This window comes from Gorilla gorilla, chromosome Y, assembly GCF_029281585.2.
Source record: "Gorilla gorilla gorilla isolate KB3781 chromosome Y, NHGRI_mGorGor1-v2.1_pri, whole genome shotgun sequence".
Taxonomy (NCBI): Eukaryota; Metazoa; Chordata; class Mammalia; order Primates; family Hominidae; genus Gorilla; species Gorilla gorilla.
Genome location: NC_073248.2, coordinates 51277551 through 51297966, shown reverse-complemented (window position 1 = coordinate 51297966; position 20416 = coordinate 51277551). Strand labels below are relative to the sequence as shown.

Sequence of the window (20416 nt, the reverse complement as noted above, 5' to 3'; positions counted from 1 at the left end):
GCTCAAGATGGATTGAAGATTTAAATGGATTGAAGATTTAAATGGATTACCTCAAACTATAAGAGTCCTAGAAGAAAACTTAGAGAACACCATTCTGGGCATTGGCCTTGGGAAATAATTTATGACTATGTCTTCAAAAGCAATTGCAAAAAAAATGCAGAAATAAACAAGTGTGACCAAATTAAACTAAAGTCCTTCTGCAAAGTAGAAGAAACTATCAACAGAGTAAACAGACAACCTTCAAAATGGAAAAAAGAAAATCTACCAACAGTGCACCCAACAAAGGTCAAATATCCAGAATCTATAAGGAACTTACACAAATCAACAGGCAAAAAACAAATAACCCAATTAAAAAATGGGCAAAGGAAATGAACAGGCACTTCTCATGAGAAGATATAGAAGCTTCCAACAACACATGAAAAAATGCCCCGCATTACTAAGCATCAGATAAATGCAAATCAAATCACAATGAGATACCATCTCACAACAGTCATAACGGCTAATATAATACTAAAAAGTCAAAAAACAGTAGATGCTGGTGAGACTGTAGAGAAAAAGGAATGATTATACACTGCTGGTGAGAATGTAAGTTAGTTCAGCTGCCGTGTAAAGCAATTTGGAGATTTTTCAAAGAACTTGACATTGAACTACAATTCAACCTAGCAATCCCATTACTGGGTATACACCCAAAGGAATATGAATTGTTCTATCTTAAAGACAAATGCATATTTATGTTCATTGCAGCACTATTCACAATGGCAAAGTCATGGAATCAATTTAGGTGCTCATCAGCAGTGGACTGGATAAAGAAAAATGGTACATAGTCACCATGGAATACTATGCAGCCACAAGAAGGATGAAATTATCTCCTTTGCAGCAACATGGAAGTAGCTGGAGGCCATTATCCCAAGTGAATTAACCAGCAACAAACAGAAAGTAAAATAATTGATGTTCTTGCTTATAAGTGGGAGCTAAACAACGCGTCCTCATGGATATAAAGATGGCAACAATAGAAACTGGGGACTACTAGTTGGGGGAAGGAAGAAATAAAGCAAGGGTTGAAAGTGAACTATTGGACACTATGCTCAGTACTGGGTGATGGGATCATTTGTACTCCAAACTTCAGCGTCATGCAGCAAACCTGCACGTATACCCCACAAATCTGAAACTGAATCTAAAATAAAACTTAAAATTATAGAATGTTTTTTTAATTCATGAATAAATGTAGCCATCACACAATGTCAAAGGAGAAAAGCTCTATGATGAGCAGATACACATTTCAAGTTCTTTTTCATCTGGGTAAATAGTGTGTTTTAATATCTCTCTACTGTTGTCACCACCCACCATCTTCAACTTTTCTTCCAAGTCTTCATTTTCTATTATCATCTCTAGGACTCTTCCAACAGGAAGCTAAAATATATATAGTTTTAAGTTCACTGGCCTATAGTATATTGTCATTTACCAAAAGCACCCTCACAAAGTTCACCAACAACATACTAATAAACAATTCTGCATACTCTGCTCCATTCTAAATCTCTCCAAACTCCATACATAGTGACCAACTTCATTCTCTGAAGCCTTTTCCCATAGAGTGATATTACTTTTAGTTTATCTGTATGTGTCTGTCTTCACTCACTTCCCTCTATGCTTACTTTCCATCCTTATCACCCATAGACATAGATGTTTTCTAGGTATTTTTCTTTTCTGCTTCCACATTTTTACCTCTTATCTTTTCATAATTTTATGTCTTTCTCCTCCTGGTTCTTAACTTTTTGTATAGATGTCATTCTCAAAGATCTCCATTTTTTCTTATATTTAGATACTAGTGAATTATTTTTTTCAATAATTCCATTAAAAAGCATTTGAAATGAAAATACTCATGATGGTTAGAAATAACTACCCAAGAATAACCTTCTCATTTGGCTGGAGAATGTCAAAAAAGCTAGCAAGTATCCAGGGATCTCTTGTGATGAATCACCTGGATTTCAATTAATGTAACTCATATATTAAAATGCATTTCAGAAGAAAAGGGAATATGCAAGAATATGGAAAATAGATTACCTTGTTAGAAGCTAAATTGATTAGCTTGATTTTATGGCAGTAGGCAAATATATAAATTAAGTGGTGAATTATAATCCCAAACTTTACATAAAAGTCTCCATCATTTTGTGTAAAAGCATAGTAAAAAAATCTTTACAAGCTGTGAAGCACTGCCATTATGTTTATCCTCACTAAGCCATGTACCATAATTATTTAACTACAGTTTCAATATTTTCATGTATGCAGCATTGCTGAGGCCATTAGAAACTCAGTATTATTGTGTTCTTTTTCAATTACCTCAGCATCCCGAGTCCAGGAGGATAAATAAATTTTCAAAGATTGCTGACTCTCTTACCCTATTAGGAAAGATTGTGTCTACTCTTTCTACTACATAAACCTATTTTTACTGGTGTTTGTTCAGTGACTTCAGATTTTTATGAAACCAGTAATTAAAAACTTTTTAAAATTTAAATATAAGGAGCAGATATATATTATCTCCCTACTAATACATTATGTAACTCTTTGTACAAAATTAAGATCTTTAGAATATAAATATTTCTTGTGTTATCCAAATGATGCTTTTGTTTTTACTCTCTGACAGTGAGGGCACTTGTTTACTTGTTCCAAGGAGAATACACGAAGGGCAAATAAGTTCCACACATGTGGAATTTAAATAAGAAATAAATATAAATTGTTCTCATGGCATACACTTTTAAAAGTAGGCCTTTGTTGTGGTTATTTCATTATCTGATTAGTTATATAATTTATATATTTTACTCTCAGTCACAGGTATTTAATTAGCTTCTGTCTGGAGAAAGGAATATGAACAATATGATCCTGAATGTTAGTCTTTATTCTATTGTCAAAATTTGACTTTATGGAACACAGGAATATCAAGAATAAAAAATGCATTTTTCATTCACGATTTTTAATAATAGTAAAAGCCAAATATTTTATTTTCAGTAAAAAATATTTAGTCAAAAAATCTAAAGTAGAGAAAGATAAATGTCTTTCACTCTGTGCTATGGTCGCGATACTTAAAATAAAAGTGCCTATTTACTTAGCATAGTAATGCGTCAGGCATAGTCTTCAGAACTTTACAGGTGTTGTCACTTTAAATAATTTCAGCGACCCTTTTAGGGAGATCTTATCACCCAGATTTTTATTTAGTGAGAAAAACAAACCTCAGAGAGATTTTTAAACTTGTCTGCATTGTTCAGCTAAGAATAAATATAAAAAGTGTTAAACCCAGATTTAAAAGGGGGTCTTTCTGACACCATCTCTGACTGTATGAGAGCAAATTTGTAATGCAAAGTAAAGAAATATCATGAGCTGATAGTTGGTTATAGCATCTTCAAATGTAAATGGTTATAGCGTCTTCAAATGCAGATGCCTCTGAGTCTATTAATTTAATAAATAAAATTATCATGCATTTTATTTTTGTTGTATTCCATTTGTCAGTTGCTGATGATGCACAAATGATTAATACACACTATTTCTTCCTAAGGGACTTTTTTGCATATTTTGATGCATATTAGAAAGTGCCATTTGACACAGAATGTTAAATGACCTCTCCAGCACTCACCTTCCCCTTCTTCATACTGACAAAAATCAATTTTATTTGAATAGAACATGTGCCCAGTTAAAATATAACATTTCTTTTTCTCTTATGCAGATAACTGTGGCCACATGATAAAGATTAGGCCATTGAAGTTTAAAATCTAGTAAAGGAGAACGGATACATTGGCTTGCCCCTTTGCCTTTTTTCCCTTTATATTCCTCTTTTTTATGCCTGAGATGCAGATATGATATCTTGAACACCAACTGCTATGTTGCAAGCATGCAAATAAAAACCGCCGTCAGGAATGAAAGAACAGAGCTGTACAAGGAATGTGTGCCCTGAAAATAATGTTGAGCTCCTTTGGCATCATGTACTCATCTATACCACTGCCGTATGACTCCGGAGCCGCTGAGGGTCCTCAGGGTGCGTGGCTTTAGCCCCCCTAGCCTCAGGTGCTGTCTGGAGTGAATGCTGTCCCAGGGTGTGCCCACCTCCTCTCTCTCTCTAATTAACCAACTTATTTGAGTTTATGTCCTTATTTGTAAAATTGGAATAAACATAAAACTTGCTAAGAGGGACTCAAGTAAAATAATTAGTGCAGTGGTGTGATCATACTCACTGCACCTCAAACTCCTGGGCTCAAGCTATCCTTCTGTCTCAGCCTCCCAAGTTGTTAGTTGTGCCACACAACACCCAGCTAATTTTTTTTTTTTTTGTAGTTTTTTTGTAGAGACAGGGTCTTGATATGTTGCCCAGCCTGGTCTTGAACTCCAAGGCTCAACTGATCCTCCTGCTTTGGCCTCCCAAAGTGCTGGGATTACAGGAGCCACCATGCCCAGGCACCCAGCTTCAATATTCTTGTCTCTATTCCCCACCCCCAGAGAGATAGATTGAAGTTGCCCTGAATGTATCCTCCCAATTCTTGTATTTTTTTTTTTTTTTTTGGAGACAGAGTCTCAATCTGTTGCTCAGGCTAGAGTGCAGTGGTGTGATCTTGGCTCACTGCAACCTCCACCTCCTGGATTCAAGTGATTCTCTTACCTCAGCCTGCCGAGTTGCTGGAATTATAGGCACCCGCCACCACGACTGGCTAATTTTTGTATTTTTAGTAGAGACTGTTTTCTCCGTCTTGGCCAGGCGGGTCTCGAACTCCTGACCTCAGGTGATCCACCCACCTCGGCCTCCCAAAGTGCTGGGATTACAGGCGTGAGCCACCGCACCCGGCCCCCAATTCTTGTAATTTTTTTTCTTTTTTTTTTTTTTTTTTTGAAATGGAGTCTTGCTCTGTCATCCAGGCTGGAGTGCAGTGGCATGATCTTGGCTCGCTGCAATCTCTGCCTTCCAGGTTCAAGTGATTCTCCTGCCTCAGCCTCCTGAGTAGCTGGGATTACAGGCGCCCACCCTCATGCCTGGCTAATTTTTGTATTTTTAGTAGAGATGGGGTTTCACCATGTTGGTCAGGCCGGTCTTGAACTCCTGACCTCGTGATCCACCCACTTCAGCCTCCCAAAGTGCTGGGATTACAGGCGTGAGCCACCTCGCCTGGCCAATTCTTGTAATTTTTAACAATAATGGCTGGTTAGCCACTGAAACTTTTGGAGTGGTGAGAGGATGTTGAGGGGTGGAACTGCACAGTCTGAAGGGGGAGCTCAGCATTTGGTCTTTCCAGTTGCTGTGTTAGATGTTAGAGCTCTCTCTGGACCTCTTGATGGTGATAAAAGTACTTTTAACACTTCGTGCTTATGTAGCAGATTTTTGATAAATAATAATAATAATTAGCTTTTTATGTGCGATTCTGTCATTTCAGGAACACAAATGTCTTCTGTAGTTACTACTGTGCTTTGTGACAGGGACACTGGCAGGTCTGCTGTAGAAACAGTAGGGATTTCGGAGCCAGCGAGACCCAGGGCTGGACTGTGGAGGAGGTCCCTGAACTTATGAGTGACACACCGAGTGGAGTGCTGCAGGCCCCTGCTATTAACGTCTTAGATGAGTAGGGTTCGTTGTCACAGTTAATGAACTGACATTGATCTGTTACTGTTCACTAAAGTCCATAACATATTCAGATTTTCTTTACTCTCCCGTTCTTCATTCTGAGGTCCTTTTTCTGTCCCAGGACCCATCTGTACTACCCTTCTTGATTGCCTCTCAGGCTTTCCTTGTCTGCAGTGACCTTGACAGCTTTGAGGAGTACTGCCCAGGTGGAGTGTAGGGTGCTGCTCTACTGGTATTTCTTGATGTTTCCTCATAATTAAGCTGGGAAAGATGGTTTTTCAGGAGGAAGACCACAGAGGTGAAGCATCCTTATCACATCACGTCGAGGCTCCATGCTGTCCAAATGATTGGTCACTGTTGATGTTGACCTTGATTAGTAGGCTGAAGTGGTGTTTGTCAGGTTTTTCACTGCCCAGTTACTCTTCTCCCACCTCTCCATATTGTCCTTTTTGGGAGGAAGTCGCTTTATGAGCAGAAGCAGGGTTGACTCTAAGGGCTGTGTGGGAGAGGTGACCTCTGGCCTGAGCCGCCTGGGGACAACAGTGCCATTTGTTGAAACTGGGGAGGACTTGGGGAGGAGCAGAATGAGGAGGGGCGCTAGTTGAGAGTTCTTGGAGGTGTGGACTGTGCCGTGCCCATCAGACCTGTGGGGCGTGTGTATTCAAGTCAGGGAAGAGATTGCCTGGGGAGGAGGTGGAGGTCAGGTAGGGAGGATCTCCCAGGAGCGGCAAGGGTGAAGCCAGATGAAGAAAGGTTTGTTTGTTCTTTGACCTGATCCTGGCACCAGCACTGAGGGCTGAAAACCCTGGAAGTTTCCTGAATGATGGGAGTGTCTGTTTTCATTTGTTTGTATTTTGAGACAGGGTCTTGCTCTGTCACCCAGGCTGGAGTGCAGTAGCTTGATCATGGCTCACTGCAGCCTCTAAGCGATCCTCCTGCCAGCTGATGTTTTAAATTTTTTGTAGACAGGGTCTCTGTTGCCCAGGCTTAACTCCTGAGCTCAGCAGCGATCCACCCGCCTTGGCCTCCCAAAGTGCTAGGATTACAGGCGTGAGTTTGGGAGTGTCTTCTGTTATTCGTTATCACTGCACCTGAGTTTATGCTGATGAGGTGACTCCAGGCAGGCCCTGAGATTGAGGTGCTGGCCATGCTGTGATTAGAGGGTGGGAACTTCCTGCCCCTTCCGGGGAGGGGAGAGGGTTTGGAGATTTAGTTCAGTCCCCGTGGCCAGTGGGCCAATACTGTAATCAGTCATGAAGGCTTGATGAGAACTTCTGGGTGAGGAGGCTGGCGAGGCTTCCCACTGGTGTCCACCCAGCTCCGCAGGACGAAGGATCCTGTGCTCGGGACCTCCCTGGCCTTGCTGTCTGGTTGTTCCTAGGTACCCTTTATAATAAACTGGGATAGCAAGTAGAGCCCATTGCTGACATCTGAGTCTTTCTTGTGAATGATCAAAACCAAGGCGGTCATGGGAACCCTCAAATGTGTGGTCAGCTGAAGTTGGGTAAGCCTGGGCACATGGAGTGGGGGCAGTCTTGTGGGACTGAGCCCGTACCCTGTGAGGTCTGCACTAACTCTGGGTAGTGTCAGTATGGAATTAAATTGTTGGACTCCCAGTTGGAGAATTCGTTGGTGTTGGAAAAAAGAACAGAAGGGCTCCCAGCAGGGCCTGGCCACAGATGACAACTGTGCTCGTGAGGGACACAGAGCAATGATCCCCATCACCCCGAATGGCCTTGACTGGGGGTTCCTTGGAGAGCTGGGGACAGAAGCCGTCAGAACAGGTTTTGGGGAGAGCCTAGTAAGGGAGCCAGTGGGACAGGCAGTGTTAGAGAGAAGGTAGGGTCACTGGGGGACAGACCAGGGAACTCTGGGAGACCTGCCAGCCTGCCTGCTTGCCGGGCTGAGCCCTTGAGGCACAGGAGCTGGCCGGGGCAGGGGTGGAGGGGCTGAAGGTGCCATGGTGTGGGGAGGATAGCGGAGAATGTGCTGGGCCCTCTTCATGTGGAGACAGGTGGGGGCCAAAGCTAGTCTCAGCTGGAGTGAGAAGGGCCTTGGCATGCTCACGTGTGCTGTGCTTTTAATTTTAACTTAAAATGTAACTTGCTGTGTATGAGAACATAGCCAACATTTTCCCCTTAACCCGGCTCCCAGTTCACAGACCGGACTGTTACAAGCCCTAAATGTGGCACGTAGTAGGAATTTCCTTCCCCACAGAACCAGGAGAGTTGCCTCCTGTTAAATGAGGTGAAGTGACGTATCGGTCCACTAGGAGCAGGGTCAGTGCCTCCCCTCCCCATCTTGTCCCTCCTCTCACGGTGGCTCTCGTTGCCGGCTGCAGTGGGCTCCCCCCATCTTAAAGCTGCACTTGCTGCTCCCTGGCTGTTGACTCATTGCAACCCCACTGCCTGGAGGTTCAAGGTCACTGGGCATCTCAGGGTGCTACCTGCTGGCTCCCGGCACCGCCTAGCCTCTGCACAGCCTGGCCTGGCACCTCCGTGGGCTGGTGCCTCTGGCCCTGCTGCTCCTATTCCTGTCTTGTTCCCAGCATGAAGTTTGATCACAATGGGCTCTGAATGTCAGTAGTATGAATGAACTCTGACTTTATGCTTATAGGAACTAGAGCAAGTTAGGGAAAGCATCAAAAACATGTTGAAATCCTAAAAATGTGCTGTACACTTATCACTGTTGTTTATACAAGAAATGGCTTACTCTTGGTGTTTTTGTGGTTCTTCTCTTTTTTTTTTTTTTGAGTGCAATGGCGTGATCTCAGCTCACTGCAACCTCTGCCTCCCGGGTTCAGGTGATTATCCTGCCTCAGCCTCCCGAGTAGCTGGGATTACAGGCACCTGCCATCATGTCCGGCTAATTTTTTTTTATTTTTGTGGAGATGGGGTTTCACCATGTGGGCCAGGCTGGTCTTGAACTCCTGACCTCAGGTGATCCACCCGCCTCAGCCTCCCAAAGTGCTGGGATTACAGGCGTGAGCCACTATGCCTGGCCTGTGGTTCTAGTAATTCTTTTTTTTTTTTTTTTTTTTTTTGAGACAGAGTCTTGCTCTGTCGCCCAGGCTGCAGTGCAGTAGTGCGATCTCAGCTCACTGGAAGCTCCGCCTCCCGGGTTCACGACTGTGCTGGGATTACAGGCGTGAGCCACTGCACCCGGTCCGGTTCTAGTAATTCTTACAGCTCTTGCCCCTTGGGATCATTGCTTGCTCTATAGGGCTGTCTGCATAGAGGTCGTGTTTCCACCACAGCCAGCTGAAGTGAGTGGGGATGGTGCCACCGGTAGGAGTGCTCCCTCCCTAGGGCTGGCCTGCTTGGCTTCCCTCTTGGGGTGTCTGGAGTCAGGATCTACTTGAGGCTTCCCATCTTTTTTTAGGACTACTTTGAGATACTGTTTTCATAACTGGGGCAGACCCTTCACTTAGCAGTGCTCTGAAACCTTCCAACACTCAGAACTGGCTTCCAGAAACTTACAGAGGTTTCTACAAAAGAGATCTGTACTCTTTCAGATTTTTTTTTCTTTTTGAGACGGAGTTTCACTCTTGTTGCCCAGGCTGGAGTGCAATGGTGCGATCTCAGCTCACTGCAACCTTTGCCTCCCAGGTTCAAGCGATTCTCCTGACACAGCCTCCCAAGTAGCTGGGATTACAAGCATGTGCCGCCATACCCGGCTAATTTTGTATTTTTAGTAGGGACGAGGTTTCACCGCTGGTCAAGCTGGTCTTGAACTCCTGGCCTCAGGTGATCCACTCGCCTTTGCCTCCCAAAGTGCTGGGATTACAGGTGTGAGCCACGGCGCCCCGCCTTCTTTCAGACTTAAAAGAAGGTTTCAGGCTGGGCGTGGTGGCTCACGCCTGTAATCCCAACACTTTGGGAGACCAATGCAGGAGGGTCGCTTGAGGCCAAAAGTTGGAGACCAGCCTAGGCAACAAAACGAAACCCCGTCTTTACAAAAATTAGCCTGGCATGATGGTGCACACCTGTAGTCCCAGCTACTTGGGAGGCTGAGGCAAAAGGATCCCTTGAGCCCAGGAGTTCAAGGCTGCAGGGAGCCGTGACTGTACCACTGCATTCCAGCCTGGGCAAAGTCAAATAAATCAAAATGAACAAAAGGCTGGGCACGGTGGCTCATGCCTGTAATCCCAGCACTTTGGGAGGCCAAGGCGGGCGGATCACCTGAGGTCAGCAGTTTGAGACCAGCCTGGCCAACATGGTGAAACCCTGTCTCTACTGAAAAAAAAAAAAAAATTAGCTGGGCATGGTGGTGGGCACCTGTAATTCCAGCTACTCAGGAGGCTGAGGCAGGAGAATCGATTAAACCCAGGAGGTGGAGGTTGCAGTGAGCCGAGTTCACGCCATTGCACTCTAGCCTGGGCGCAAGAGCGAAACTCCAAAAACCAACAACAAAAAAAGGTATCAGTATAAATCCCTGATTTACTACTCATTTATTTTCCCCTGTTCCTGTTACAGGTAGTCCAGGGGATCTTGCTCATCTCAGCTGTGCCAGCACCCTGGGGTTGAGGAACTGCCTGTGAGTAAATCAGTATCACTCTGCACCTGTCTGTTTGAAAACAGGGTTTGAAAATGGTGGAGAGTCACGAGTGACTCTTGATTTTTGAGGGAAACAGTGTATCCTACTTTCCTGTTCTTTGTTTCTTTTAAACTTTTATCTTTCCATTTTGAAAATGATTGTCGCATGCCTCAGTGAATCTATAGGCAGTATAGAAACATTCCTAACCTCAGTGCCCAGTTGCACTTGGAGAGCTGGGGACAGAAGGCTTCCTGTCCCCTAACAGGAATTAAATGGAATTTAATTGTTGGACTCCCAGTTGGAGTGGGCACTGGCCACTGTGCCCTCAAAGTGCCCAGTGTCAGTATTTTGATGTACAGCAAGTCTCATTTAATGTCTGTAGGTCCTTGGAAACTGCAACTTTTTTTTTTTTTTTTTTTTGTTGAGACAGAGCCTTGCTCTGTCACCCAGACTGGAGTGCAGTGGTACATGCTTGGCTCACTGCAACCTCTGCCTCCCAGGTTCAAGTGATTCTCCTGCTTCAACCTCCCGAGTAGCTGGGATTACAGGCATGCCTCACTGCACCTGGCTAATTTTTTTTTTTTTTTTTTTGAGACGGAGTCTCGCTCTGTCACCCAGGCTGGAGTGCAGTGGCGCAATATCAGCTCACTGCAAGATCCGCCTCCCGGGTTCATGCCATCCTCCTGCCTCAGCCTCCCAAGTAGCTGGAACTACAGGCGCCCGCCACCACGCCCGGCTAATTTTTTGTATTTTTAGTAGAGATGGGGTTTCACCGTGTTAGCCAGGATGGTCTCAATCTCCTGACCTCGTGATCCGCCCGCCATGGCCTCCCAAAGTGCTGGGATTACAGGCATGAGCCACCGCGTCCGGCCGCACCTGGCTAATTTTTGTATTTTTATTAGAGATGGGGTTTCACCATGTTGGCCAGGCTGGTCTTGAACTCCTGATCTCCCGTGATCCGCCTGCCTTAGCCTCCCAAAGTGCTGGGATTATAGGTGTGAGCCACCATGCCTGGCAGAAACTGCAACTTTAAGGTCTACGAATAACGTTTTATTATAACTTTGGATGAGAAAAGAAATTGGTTTTCTTATGTCTTTTTGCTTAAGCTTGCATTTTCTTTTTTTTTTCTTTTTTATTTTTTTTGAGACAGAGTCTCGCGCTGTCGCCAAGCTGGAATGCAGTGGCGTGATCTCCGCCCACTGCAATCTCCACCTCCCGGGTTCAAGCAGTTATCTGCCTCAGCCTCCCGAGTAGCTGGGATTACAGGCGCACACACCACACCCAGCTAATTTTTTTTTTTTTTTTTGAGACCGAGTTTTGTTCTTGTCACCTAGGCTAGAGTGCAGTGGTGCGATCTCGGCTCACTGCAACCTCTGCCTCCCAGGTTCAAGCGGTTCTCCTGCCTCAGCCTCCCTAGTAGCTGAGATTAGAGACTCCGCCACCACACCCAGCTAATTTTTGCATTTTTAGTACAAAAGTACAAAATTTTCACCACATTAGCCAGGCTCATCTCAAACTCCTGACCTCAGGTGATCCACCTACCTCGGCCTCCCAAAGTGCTGGGATTACAGGTGTGAGCCACCATGCCTAGCTGCTCCCGTTATTTTCTTTAGTGAGTTCTCCAGCAGTTGTTCCTCCCTGGGGACCAGTTCCCCCAAACCTCGTCCGTCTGGACCTTCCTTCTAGATGAGCTGAACCATTTCACTTCTAAAACAGTCTTTTTGGGATTGTATCTGAAGTGTCATTAAACCAGTTGGGAAGGAATATTACTTTTTTTTTTTTTTTTTGAGACAGGATCTCATTCTGTTCATTGCCCAGGCTAGAGTGCAGTGGTGCAATCATGGCTCACTGCAGCTTTGATCTCCCAGGCTCAAGCCATTCTCCCACCTTAGCCTCCTGAGTAGCTGGGACTACAGGCATTACCAACATGCCTTGCTAAATTTTTTTCTTTTTGGTATTTTTTGTAGAGACGGGTTCTCACTATGTTGTCCAGGCTGCTCTTCAACTCCTGGACTCAAGCAGTCCTCCTGCCTTTGGCCTCCCAAAGTGCTGGGATTACAGGTGTGAGCCACTGCATCCGGCCTGTTTTCTTTGTATAGGCCACATGCATTGCATTTTAGATAATTCCCAGATGTTTATTATTTTCATTATTTCTTTTCATTATCTTTTCTAAGTGATCATTGCTGTCCCGTAAGTTGCTAAGTTGTACAATTTTCTTGTATCTGGCCCCTTTCCTGTTATTTGTTCAGCTCTTGTAGCAGCCCAGGTTTAGTTTATGGCTGTGATCTTAGTACATAGTAATCATCTGCCTCTTCTTTCCCAGGGCTTCTGCTTCTGAGGTGGTTTCATTTCTTAGCTCAGTAGCCAGATCTGTGTCAGAACAGCTGTAGTCAGTCATGCGGTATCACAATAGCAGACAATACAGGATCTAGTGTTTGTGACATATGATGTTAGCTTTTGGGTTTAAGTAATCTTTGTTCTGTCTGTTACTCTTTTTATTAGGAATGGATGTTGAATTTGTCAAGCAACTTTTTAGCATTTAAATTTCATACTAAAACATAAATGCTGGCCAGGCACGGTGGCTAACACCTGTAATCCCAACACTTTTGGAGGCTGAGTCGGGCAGATCATGAGGTCAGGAGTTCAAGACCAGCGTAGCCAACATGGTGAAACCCCATCTCTAATAAAAATACAAAAATCAGCTGGGCATGGTGGTATGTTCTTGTAATCCCAGCTACTCAGGAGGCTGAGGCAGGAGAATCACTTGAACCAGGACCCGGGAGGTGGCAGTTGCAGTGAGCCGAGATGGCACCACTGTACTCCAGCCTGGGCTAACAACAAAACATAAGAGCTGTACTTTATTCACGTAACTTTTTTTAAAGTTCCCAATTTTGAACATCTACTTAAAAATTTAAACAATGAGGACTGTACGGCTGTTTTAATGGACTTGTCTACTTATCAAGAATTATGGATGAGGCCGGGCACAGTGGCTCACGTCTCTAATCCCAGCACTTTGGGAAGTTGAGGTGGGCAGATCACTTGAGGCCAGAAGTTCAAGACCAGCCTGACCAACACGGTGAAACCCCGTCTCTACTAAAAATACAAAAATAACTGGGTGTGATGGTGCGCACCTGTAGTCCCAGGTACTTGGGAGGCTGAGGCAGGAGAATCGCTTGAACCCAGGAGGTGGAGGTTGCAGTGAGCCCAGATTGTACCACTGCACTCCAGCCTGGATGACAGAGCAACACTGTGTCTCGAAAAAAAAAAAAAAAGAAAAAAGAATTATGGATGGTGGTAATGTTTCAGCAGCCAAAAAATTTTACTTTTTATTTGGTCACACAATATAAACACCTTTGCATTTTTAGTACAAAAATACAAAGTTTTCACCACATTGGCCAGGCTCATCTCGAACTCCTGACCTCAGGTGATCCACCTACCTCGGCCTCCCAAAGTGCTGGGATTACAGGTGTGAGCCTTGTAGTCACCAGATAAGTAGCTATAAATGGTAACCATTTACATTAGTTTTTGTAAACAGTTATTTTACAGATGCAGGTAATCCTCAGATGAAATGGCCCAGATCTCTGAGGGTGAGTAGGTGGATCATTTTTTTGGGGGGGTGCGGGGGACAGAGTCTCACTTCATCGCCCAGGCTGGGGTGTAGTGGCACAATCTCGGCTCACTGCAACCTCCGCCTCCCAAGTTCAAGCAATTCTCCTGCCTCAGCCTCCCGAGTAGCTGAAATGATAGGCGTGTGCCACCATGCCCAGCTAATTTTTGTACTTTTAGTAAAGACGGGGTTTCACCATATTGGCCAGGCTGGTCTCAAACTCCTGACCTCGTGATCTGCCCACCTCGGCCTCCCAAAGTGCTAGGATTACAGGCGTGAGCCACTGTGCCTGGCCTTTTTTTTTTTTTTCTGTAGAGACAAGGTCTCACTATGTTGCCCAGGCTGGGTTCGAACTCCTGGACTTGAGCAGCGCTCCTGCCTTGGCCTCGTGTAGTGCTGGGATTACAGCTGTGAGCCATGGTGCCCAGCTGATAGAGCATTTTTTTTTTTAAGACAGTCTCACTCTGTCACCTAGGCTGGAGTGCAGTGGCACAATCTCGGCTCACTGTAGCCTCTGCCTCCCTGCAGCCTCCACCTCCCGGCTTCAAGCAGTTCTCACGCCTCAGCCCTCCAAGTAACTGAGATTACAGGTGTGTTCCACCACGCCCTGCTAATTTTTGTAGTTTTAGTAGAGACAGGGTTTCACTATGTTGGCCAGGCTGGTCTTGAACTCCCAGCCTCAAGTGATCCACCCACGTTGGCCTCCCAAAGCGCTGGGATTACAGATGTGAGCCACTGCGCCCTGCTGGAGTATTTTCGATCCAAGAGAACATCATGGACGTTATGTAGCAGCTTCCAGCCTTCTTTCTCATAGAAACAAAGGCAGAGAAGCAGCACCCAGACTTTGGGTAAGCAAACTGTAAGACAGCAGTTGTGAGACCCAGCAAACTTGAATCTCACTCAGTGGGGAAACCTCAGCTGATGTGAGGCTATTTTTATTTCTAAATCTGTACTTAGCGTGAATGCTGATGGGATTTGCCGGGGGATGTTACTGTGGTGAGGACCAGGCCCCTGTAGGTGTGCCCAACTCTGGATGGCTCCCTGCCTTCACTGAGTCCGCCGTGTGCTTCTCTGCCTGGTCTGTTTTTCCGAGTCTTCGTCTTTGCCTGTCGACACCCCATGACTGCTGGCATCATGCCTTCTTGTGGAAGCCACCATCTTCCTTGCTAACTGAGGGTTGTGGAGTTGTGTAATTCAGCTTGATGCAGGGGGGAGGTGTATTCCCATGTGTGGGCACTGTCATCACCCACACAGGGAGGTGAGCCCACCTCACAGAAGGAACACAGCCTGGCCAGGGGGCAGTCTGAGCCTGCGTGGGCTCTGCTGCATTGTGTGTGGCTCGGCTCTCGGCACGCCTTGACTCAAGACTGCGTGGATTCAGGGGCCCCTTCCTGGCTCAGAGGTGACCCCAGAGCTGAGGAGAACCTAGAGACATGGTGGCTGGGGCTGGACCAGCACCTGGAGAGAGTCTGAAGCTGCCCTCACAGGGATTGGGGAGGTGACCGAGGTGGGGTGCCTGTCCCCCTTCCCACCCCTCCCAGGCCTCATTGGTGTCCACCAGGCACCTTCGATGTGTCTATTTCCCGTATTCTTGAGAACCTCTCTGTGAGGTCAGTGTTGGGTTTGCATGTCTGTAATTGAGGGAAGATTTTGAGCCTGGGAGAGTCCTTGGGGGAGGTCCCCAGACCATTACTGGTGCAGAGTGGAGCCCCTGCTTCTCGGGCTTCCGATCCTGGTGTGTGCTCGCTCTAAGCTGCCCTGGGCTGACAGTGCCCTGCACCAGCCGCACTGCCCTCTCTGGGCTGCAAGCCGAGGATCCCCATCTGAGAAATTAGCAGTGGGTCCACAGAGTTCCCCGCCTGGCTTCCAGCCCTGATTGGTGGCTTCTCCGAGGCTGCAAGGCGGTGGTAATCACGAGAGCCACGTCGTTGGTGGGTGTTCCCACGTTGCAGGTACCGTCCTGGTACTTAGTATCTGTTAACACACAAATTCACGAGGAATGCTCCCAAAGCACAGAGAGGTTAAATTACTCAGTCAAGGTCACGCAGCAGTAAGTAGTGGAGCTGGAATTTGAGCTCTAACAGTCTGCTCCGGAGCTCGGGCCTTGCTGCGGGTGTCAGGCCAGGCACAGAGAGCTGATGGAAGCAGGAGGAGCTGATGTGAAGTTATGCGACACACATGGCCTTTTAGGTGAGCTAGGGCCACCCAGGGGGATTTGTGTCCAATCAGCAGGGGAGTTTCTAGTGTGCCAAGCAAGACACGCAGGAGATCGTGAGGCTGAATGGGCCTTGCGCAGGTCAGCTGTTTGAATTTTGGACTGTAAATGGTGGCGTGGCACCACGCTGCGGTCAGATGATGGTCTCTGTGTTGGCACACAAACCGTAGGTTCTGGGCCAGGCACGGTCTATGCTGCAGAAGCTTAGGCTGCAGTGGCCTCCTCAAGGCCTTTCTGTGGGTGGATATGGCACAGGCGGCCACTGGGGCCGATGCAGCATGGACCGAGATGGGTCTGGGTTAGTGCCAGCCTCCCACTGCTGCCTGTGAGGCCTGGAGCCTGCTCTCTGGCCCTCGCTGGCCTACATTCCAGTTGGGAGAAAGCAAATGTGCACACAGTGTGCGCCTGGTCTCTGAGACGGCCAGATGTCAGCAGGGCACCCGCTCGGAGGCAGCGCTGTGGATGAGAGGTGAGAGCGGTGGAGTGGTCAGGGAGGTCTGAGTGAAGCAAGGGCATGAGCTAGGGATGTCCAGGCGGGCGGGCAGGTGTGAGGCTCTGGGCTTGGAGCCTGCTGGTGCCGGACAGAGTGGGCAGGCGAGTAGAGGAGGAGGAGATGGGCCTTGGCCCTTATTCTTTGGATTTTGTTGTTTTGCTCTGGTGCCTGCGGGCAGCTAGTGTAGAGGTCTGAGGTCAGCGAGCACCCTTACTGATTTGCAGGACTTGTTCAAGAGCCACGGGTCTTTCCAGAAAGTCACTCGTTGGAGGAGAGGACCTCCAAAGTCAACAAAGTCTCTGCTCTGCACTCCATTCCCCCATGAAGTGCCAAAGCAATGCACCCTACCTCCCCAAGTCTCTGGGAGTGGGCCTGGGAGACCCACCCAGGGATCCAGCCTTTGCTGATTGTGTTTGTGTCTGACCTGCCTGCCTTTCTGTGGGGATCGCCAGCCCACGCTCCTGTCCGACGTGGTGTGGGGCTGAGGGGGCTGCACACTGTCCTGGCCTCCCTTCCGAAGGGCTCCCCAGCGGGCAGTGCAAACATCAGGAAGTAGGTGGGATTGTGTGTGGTTGTGACATGGCAAGGCACGGGGCATGTGGGTTTTGCTGCTGTTGGTGTTCGGTGCTGAGCTGTCAAAGGCTAGTGCTGGCTCTTACTACTGTTTTCCACTCTTCCCTTTTCAAGGAATGTTCCGTTTGGCTGCTGCACTCCCATCCAGCCTGTGTCCTCATCCTCCAGAGGCGATCACCTTGGCTGCTGGACTCTGAGGCCCCAGTGCCTTCGCATAGTGTCGAGAGCGCCATGGACCTCTACCTCTGTGGGTTTTGTGGCTGTGGGACCTCAGTGCCTCCCTGTGCGTGGCTGGCACTCTTCGCGCCCTGTTCGCGATGACTCAGTAGTAGAGAAGTCCCTCAAGTCCTTGAAGGACAAGAACAAGAAGCTGGAGGAAGGCGGCCCGGTGTACAGCCCCCCCGCAGAGGTGGTGGTGAAGAAGTCCCTGGGGCAGAGGGTGCTGGACGAGCTGAAGCACTACTACCATGGCTTCCGCCTGCTATGGATCGACACCAAGATCGCGGCACGCATGCTCTGGCGCATCCTCAACGGCCACAGCCTGACCCGCCGGGAGTGCAGGCAGGTAATGGGGACATTTCTAGTCCTTTCTTTTCTTTCTTGCTCTATCACCCAGGCTGGAGTGCAGTGGCGCAATTTCCTGGGCATGGGCGATCCTCCTGCCTCAGCCTCCCGAGTATCTGGGACCACAGGCATGTGCCACCACACCTGGCTAATTGTTTTTTATAGATCCAGGGTCCCACTTTGCTGCCCAGGCTGGTCTCAAGCTCCTGGGCTTAAATGATCCTCCCACCTCAGCCTCCTAAAGTGTTGGGATTGCAGGTGTGAGCCACCGTGCTGGGCCGTGCCCAAATTCTTTTCACTCTGTAGACTGCTTGAAAACTATTTTTAGTGCTTGCTTTCTGTTTGGTAGAGAATAAAAATCGGTAAAACCTATTGCCTACGAAAAACTCGGTTTACCTGTGTATTTCCTCTACCCTCCACCACAACAGTCATCAACATGGAAGACCACGCAGCAGACACCAGCTGGGTGTCCTCTGATTCAGTCCTGATACCGTCTACCCAGAGATAACATCAGATCCCACAGGGTGAGGGCTCTGTCCCCAAGATGCCCCCTACCAGTCTCAAGTCCAGGCCTCTCGGAACTTCTGACAGACTGGCTTCAAGTTAGGTTCCCACCACCCCCGCTTCGTTTTTTTTTTATTATTATCATGATTATTTTTATTTATTTATTTATTTATTTATTTATTTATTTATTTATTTATTTATTTTTTGAGACGAAGTGTCACTGCCGCCCAGGCTGGAGTGCAGTGGCGCGATCTCGGCTCACTGCAGGCTCCGCCCCCCGGGGTCCACACCATTCTCCTGCCTCAGCCTCCTGAGTAGCTGGCACTACAGGTGCCCGCCACCACACCCGGCTAATTTTTTGTATTTTTAGTAGAGACGGGGTTTCACCGTGTTAGCCAGGATGGTCTCGATCTCCTGACCTCATGATCTGCCCACCTCAGCCTCCCAAAGTGCTGGGATTACAGGCGTGAACCACCGCGCCCAACCTTATTTTTATTTTTTGAGGCAGAGTCTCACTCTGTCACCCAGGCCTGAGTGCAGTGGCACAATCTCAGCTCGCTGCAACCTCCGCCTCCTGGGTTCAAGTGATTCTCCTGCCTCAGCCACCTGAGTAGCTGGGACTACAGGCATATACCATCACACCCGGCTAATGTTTGCATTTTTAGTAGAGAGGGGTTTCACCGTGTTGGCCAGGCTGCTCTTGAACTCCTGGCCTCAAGTGATCCACCTGCCTTGGCCTCGCAAAGTGCTGGGATTATAGGCATGGGCCACTGTGCCTGGCCCCCTCTTTGTTTTTAAATTGTTTTGTTTATTTTTGTGGGTACATAGTAGGTATATGTATTTATGGGCTACATGAGGTGTGACACCCACCCCCGCCCCTTTGGGTTCGAGTAGTTTGCTGGAGCGGCTCACAGAACTTAGAGAAACACTTAAATTTATCAGTTTACTATAAAGCATAGTGCAAAGGATGCAGGTGAAGAGACCGTAAGGCAAGGTATGTACGGGGAAGAGGCATGGATCTTCCATGCTTCCCAGGGTGCAACCCCCGGTGAACCTCTACCGTGTTCAGCTTTCTGGAAGCTCCTTGGACCCAGTCCTCTTGGGCATTGCTTCCCTCAGGGAATAGGACGGAACCCTCTTTAGGGAGGGTCTTAAAACCCATAGTCAGGAAGTTGGGAAGATTAGTGACCTGCCTTAGGGCAGGTGAAAGGAGGGTAGAGAGGTCAGAGGCCTGCCCCCAAGGCCTGACACACCTAACATTATCACAAGACTGTAACAAGGGCAGTTGAGCCAGGAACCGATACCTGTCATAACGCCACACCTATGGAAAGGTGCACCTCGCCACCGAATTGAATTGCAACACCGTCTGCTCCTGCTTCAACTCTTTCCCACCAGCAGTTTCCAGCACACACCTCCAGCCACGCTCGATGCCTTCACCCTCTTGATGCCCTGCCCTGGCTCTCCACTGCTGTTTCCTGGGAGGGGCCTGCCTCTGCGCAGTTGCACCTCTGGTGCAGGCCCTTTCTGTCTTAATTGCTTCAAGGCCTGTCTGGAGGGGCTGCGTGCGTCCCTCTGGGTGAGTTGTTTTTATTTTTGGGATCCGTGCTTCTGACCCCAAGGTTCCACATCTGCCATCTGTGATAGAACCTGCTTGCTCACCAGTGCCCAGGCTCTCGGGGCTCCTGGTTTGTCCTCCGGTGCACCAGCTCCTGCTGTCCTTCACGGTTCTAAAAAGATTCTCCATTTTCTGTCTTTGTCTCGGGGCTGCAATCTAGATGTTTTCTTTCTATTTTATTCATTCTCTTTTCAGCTGAAGTACTCTTGTTTAATGCAGTCACCAAGGTTTTATTTTCAGTGCCTATGTTTTTAACTCTAGAAGCTCAATTAGTTTATTTTAAATTAATTTTTTAATTTAAAAGAGATGGAATCTCACTTCAGAGGGGTAAACCTTGTGTGATGTAGGTGGTGAGCTAGTTTCTTCAGCACAGATACTGTTTGCTTCTGTGAGAGCCATGGGACACCATGGGCCTCAGAGAGTGCAGCCCTGTGTGGGAATCGAGTCCACTCTCTCCCAGGTGCAGCCTCATCTCCTGTCCGCTCCATCCTTTCCTCCCAAGAACACCTCATGGTTTCTAGCTCTTGGGGTTTATATTACGTTTTTGTGGCTCTACTATTTATTTACTTATTTTTATTTTTGAGACAGGGTCTCGCTCCCCCACCCAGGCTGGAGTGCAGTTGCAACCTCATGGCTAATCAAAGCCTCAGCCCTCCCGGGCATAAGGGATCCTCCTACCTCAGCCTCCCATGTAGCTGGGACCACAGACGCAC

At 47.5% G+C, this 20416-nt stretch overlaps 1 protein-coding gene across 1 annotated transcript in view; it reads left to right on the top strand.

Annotated features, from left to right (window-relative positions):
- Positions 1 to 14041: 14041 nt before the first annotated feature.
- LOC134757964 (mitochondrial proton/calcium exchanger protein-like) overlaps positions 14042 to 20416 on the top strand; it is a 29826-nt gene continuing 23451 nt past the window's right edge. Inside the window, 1 exon segment of the mRNA XM_063703396.1 lies at positions 14042 to 17585. Coding sequence (XP_063559466.1) covers positions 17532 to 17585 — 54 coding nt within the window. The 5' untranslated portion in view covers positions 14042 to 17531.